Below are 5,100 nucleotides of genomic sequence, written 5' to 3' on the forward strand. Positions count from 1 at the left end.
CATTCTCATTCCAAAGATCTCAGTTCTACAGGAATTCAGAAATAGTCAAACAAATAAGTCTCCGTTCACTTCACAACACCAAATTATCTTTTCAGAACCCCCAAACAAATAAACTAACGGAAATATTTCAAATGTATCGAGGAGTACTAGTGTACCAGTTATTTTAACCGTTGATTTCAATTAATATATGTTATATATATTTTTTATAATTCAGATCAACGATTAAAACAATTGGAGCACTAATACTCCCGGTGCACTTGAAATGTTTCCTAAATTATATGATTTATTTGGATCTCACTCTTTATTCTACACAAATTGAAATTCATAATTGGACATTAACTATATCACGATATAGCAATATTTTATATCATAAAAATTAATTATTTGCACCGATGAGATAGTATATGAAAATTAATTTTTTTTCCCTAAGTCAGAACATGCATGCACCGGTATCTTGCTGGTTGATTCGAAACATGAGAGGTTGTTAATAACTTAATAATATGGATTCTGATGAACATTGGGGATCTGACCTAGTAGAAGCACGAGAAAGGATATAGTAGTATATAAATTATTTAATGTGCCCGTGTTGTTAATTTAATTATTAATTAGATGTGGTCCATATAGTCATAAAAATATAGGGTCTTAATTTCTTATTTTGCGCATGTAGGCGTGCTTCCCTACATGAATTTTCTATTTCACTTCCAAGAAAAGCGTGGCAATGAAATCCGTCTTATTAATATAGCTTGTTTTATTATTTGATCACCTTTATAAGCATCCAATCAGCACTACAGTTAGGGTTAATAATCCCATGCATGCCCAATTTCCCATGATATTAATTATATCTTTGACAATATAAGGGTTAAATAAATAAATAATGACAACAATGGATGGATGTGAATGTGATTCTTGTGAGGGTAGATACAAAATGGAATCTAAAATTTGGAATAATGTGAGGCCAGCCGAACAAGATGAACAATGAAATCTCTACTCTCAAGCTAATTAAGCTAAGAACAATACTATACACCAAAATCCAATAACTGTATGAAGGTGTCATTCCAAGAAATCGCCACGTGTCTTTCATTTGCCACCATGGCATTACCCTCAGGTGCATTATCCCTAACTTCCAACGCGCAACAGAAAACCCCAGCAAGTTGCTCAATGTTCCAAACCCTTAGCATCCGAGTGACCCCGGAGTAGGTTAACACATAACTCAAGTTGATGCACGCTAACAAACCCCTAACCCACTGAGGCCTCAATCGGAACCTACTCAACCGCTCGAACGTGCTGGCGCGTCGCACCGTACCGTAACCGTTCCTCTCGACAACCACAAACGCATCGTGACGCGCGTCCAAACTGCTTACAACGAACCCCGTAACAGAACCCACGTCACGTATAACTTCCTCCGGGTTCCACAAACTAAAACAAACTAATCTCGAGCTCGTGCACGCCACGACGTAATCTGGTTCCGTTACTCTCACGCGCCCAACTGGCTCAACTAATTCTGTTAGCATGTGCCATCCCATAACCGTTTCCGGATCTGTTAACGTCCCGCCCACTGATACCAGTTGCTGGTTGGGCGCGTCCCATATTTGGAAAGCCCGGCCCGGAAGGCCTGCGTATAAGCCCACCCACCACCGACTGTTTCCCGCGAACTCAACTAAAACGCCGTTGTTCACCACGTCACCCGCAACCACCTGTTGCGGTGGTTCGTTGGCCACGTTAACCGACGCCACGAAAATATCCCCGTCGAGTCTAGCAAAGGTGAGCGTGCTGTTAGAGAGGATTATTCCGGACACGGACCGGGAGAACGGGCCGAACCGCGGCCCGTGGTTAGTCCGGAATGTGCTGACGTGGGCGAGAGTCTCGACGTCGAAGAGGCGGACGGTGCCATCCGCAAAGCCGCAGGCGAGGTGTCGGTCAGAGAGAGCAAGGCAGCGGCATAGGAGGGTTTGACGGTCGCCGGCGCCATTGGGAGGCATAGAAGGATCGAAGTGTGGGACATGGAAAGAGGGTGCTCCCAATGCAAAGTTCCTAGCCGTCCGATGCCAGTAGATGTACTCCTCTCGCCACGTGTCGCGTATTAAGTAGGCCCGGCGCCAGATCAATCTGGTAAGTCTCTGCCACAGTGGATCCAAGTGTGAGACCCCTCGCCATGTAGAACAAACCTGCATGCACATAAAATAATAATAATAATAATAATAATAAAAAGTGGACCAACCAAAATACAGAGCAAGTCCAATTAACTTTCCAAGCATACAGGGTGTTTTGTTATATTAAGCAAAGTCACTAAAATGATCTAGCCATATATAGAAAGTTTAATACCGTTTGGAATCTTATGTGTATCTAATATTCTTCGTTTATCTACTTTATTTTACTTTCTGTCTGCTTAACCATAAGTAGCATATTATATTATTATATTAATCCAGCAAGAGAGAGAAGCAGTGTTATATCATATATAGGCATGAAGGTAGGTGCAGTGGGTAGCATCATCAGCGGCACAGAGAAGCAGGAGATAGATACAATAGAGACACATGAATGGAAAATTAACTTGCCTAATTAATTAATACAGACAATATCTATCTATACATAATACATGCGCAGTGTACTTGAGTTTAGGGCTTGCTCCATCATGATGCTCATACAAACAGTACCCTTACCCTACCTATAACATAACATATACTAATCCAATAATCTCACATAAAATAATAACAACGAAGAAGAGAATATGAAGGAAGGAATGGAGAAGAAGTGAAGTGACTGGATGAGAGAGAGAGATTGATGTGGTCCATACCCACAGATATGGGTAAGATAATAACGAAACTAGCTTAGTCAAAAATATTAGTTGCTGTTTGTTTTTGTTGTATGTAGTGTAGGCATGTGTTGTGTATCAAATCAAAGTATAAACATGGTATCAAAAGCGTGCTTCCCCACAAACATTTCACTTTCATTTCCGAGAAAGGTATGCCCAAGTGCCTGTCTTGTTCAAACCAGCGAATCTCTACTTCTATTCACGCACACAAATTAAAGACCGGTCCAACAAACACCAAAGACAAAAACATCAACTGCTCATCAATCCACCAATGAATTATTCCTACTTCAAGCTATATAGGATTTGGAACAGACACTACAAAACTCTACACTCAAATGCAAAAACAAATTCACTTGCATTTTTCTTTTTTCTTATTTATATATCAAATTTATAGAAAAAAAGATAAGGTATATACCTATACCTATACCTATAGATGCTCATCCATGATATATAAAATAATAAATATATTTATATTCTGCATAGTTGCTGGTTCAGATATATAAAGGTTGATAGTTTCTAGTCAAAGCTAAGAATAAGCATGCACCATGTCCCAAGTCACAAGTATGATGTGTGTAAGAAAATTGTCATAATTATTTACTTATATGAATATGTTATATGAGACAATATTTAACTTATTAGGAAAGAAAGCCAAAATAATGATAGGTGTGAACTCCGCAGATATATATACAAAAGGAATGGGAAGTTGTAATGACAACCTTGCCATGGCATGTGCCTTTTGGCATTATGCACAACCTTCTTTTTGACCCATATATATGTACTTTCCATTAAACATTATTCAACTAATTAACCAATCCCTAATCACTATTAAAACCCTAATACACAAGGTGCCAAATACTAATAATACACTATAGTTAATTGCCACTATATGAACTAAGGAATAAGGATTAACTAGCTAAGTAGGAAAAATGTGTATTAATTTTGAGAGGTCTAACTTAACTACTATATATGGAAATGATGCACTTGTAAGGCACATAAGTAAACTACAAATGCATATCAACTTATGTTTTTATCTAAAAACTAAAAAGCTAAGGAAAATTTTTGAATGTGCCGTCATACCGGTGTTTGAGTGATTTTTAAAGGTTGTTCTTAATTATAAAAAATATATATAATATATATAACTAAGATCAACGGTTGGTACGACGGTACACTTGAAAATCTTTCAAAAGCTAAACTCCATATATTTAAATCTTAAGATAGCTAGAAAGGCATGCAATGGATCTTGCTAGCCTAGGTAGCATGAATAAAATTTTAAAAAAAAAAGTGAGTCAAAAAGGATGAATTCCAAGAAAGGGGAATGGCAAATTGGAATGCAACACAAAGAAACCTTTTTAATTGGATAAATGAAAAAGGAGGTCCCCAAAACTAGACATGTTTTGGAGCAAGATATAAGCTAATAGCTAGGTACTACCAAGTAGGAACATTGCCAACAAGAAAATCCAAGCCCCCTTCCATCTTTGAAAGGGACACTTTTTTTTTTATTTATTTATTAAGAAAATGACCCACGTAAAAGTAGGTTCTTGATTGCTTTCTCATCATAATACAAACTGTTTTTCTCTTCTAGGATGCTTGATAAGTAGTATGTAGTAGTAGTAGTAGAGAATGTATATCTTAGCTTCCACAACTCAAACCTAAATATATGATTTATTTTGAAAAGAAATAATAAAATAGAAAATAGAAAATAGAAAAAAGAAAAAAAGAATCAGCACCTGCAGGTTGTTGCAATGGTTTTCATGTTTGACTTGACCAATATTTTGTCGAGTTTACAACCCGTGATGATGGAGAAGATTGATTATTATTAATATTATTATTGCATTGAAAAAGAAAAGATTGTTAAGGGAAGAACCTGAAACAAACGAGCAACGGCAGGAGCAGCAGCCAAGCGACCATGGCGGTTGGAAGCATCAATGGCAACTTGAGCAGCGAGTATTTCGAGAAGGACCTCGGGCAGAGCCTCGTTCATGGCACGTAGTCGTTGCTGGCGAGCAGTAGAAGACTCTCCGAATTCGCGGGTGGACCTCCGAAAAGAAGACTCGGGGGCAGCATTGGCGTCGGAAGCAGCAGCATTTGAAGGAGGAGGAGGAGGAGGAGAAGGAGAAGATGTTGATGATGATGATGATGTTGATGATGATGATGATGGTGATGATGACATGAGAATTAAAGAAGTGGATGATGGATGGTGGGGTTTAGGGGAGAGAAGAAGAAGAGAAAGAAAGAGAAGAAGAAAGAAAGAAAGAAAGAAAGGAAGGACAAAAAGGTTGGAGATAAGGACA

The 5,100-nt window shown here is 38.3% G+C and overlaps 1 protein-coding gene across 1 annotated transcript; it reads right to left on the reverse strand.

Moving 5' to 3' along the window:
- Positions 1 to 891: 891 nt before the first annotated feature.
- LOC112762477 (transcriptional regulator STERILE APETALA-like) lies at positions 892 to 5,100 on the reverse strand. Its single transcript, XM_025808319.3, has 2 exons — positions 4,674 to 5,100; positions 892 to 2,165 (listed from the first exon to the last, which is right to left on the reverse strand). Exons 1-2 carry the CDS (start codon positions 4,977 to 4,979, stop codon positions 1,017 to 1,019), a joined length of 1,455 nt encoding a protein of 484 aa, XP_025664104.1. The 5' UTR covers positions 4,980 to 5,100; the 3' UTR covers positions 892 to 1,016.

Source organism: Arachis hypogaea, chromosome 17 (genome assembly GCF_003086295.3).
Source record: "Arachis hypogaea cultivar Tifrunner chromosome 17, arahy.Tifrunner.gnm2.J5K5, whole genome shotgun sequence".
Classification (NCBI taxonomy): domain Eukaryota; kingdom Viridiplantae; phylum Streptophyta; class Magnoliopsida; order Fabales; family Fabaceae; genus Arachis; species Arachis hypogaea.

Coding starts and splice junctions, on each gene's coding strand:
- LOC112762477 (XM_025808319.3), bottom strand. CDS start 4,979: ATGTCATCATCACCATCATCATCATCATCAACATCATCATCATCATCA. Junction 2,166..4,673: donor CCGTTGCTCGTTTGTTTCAG/GTTCTTCCCTTA, acceptor ATGTGCATGCAG/GTTTGTTCTACATGGCGAGG.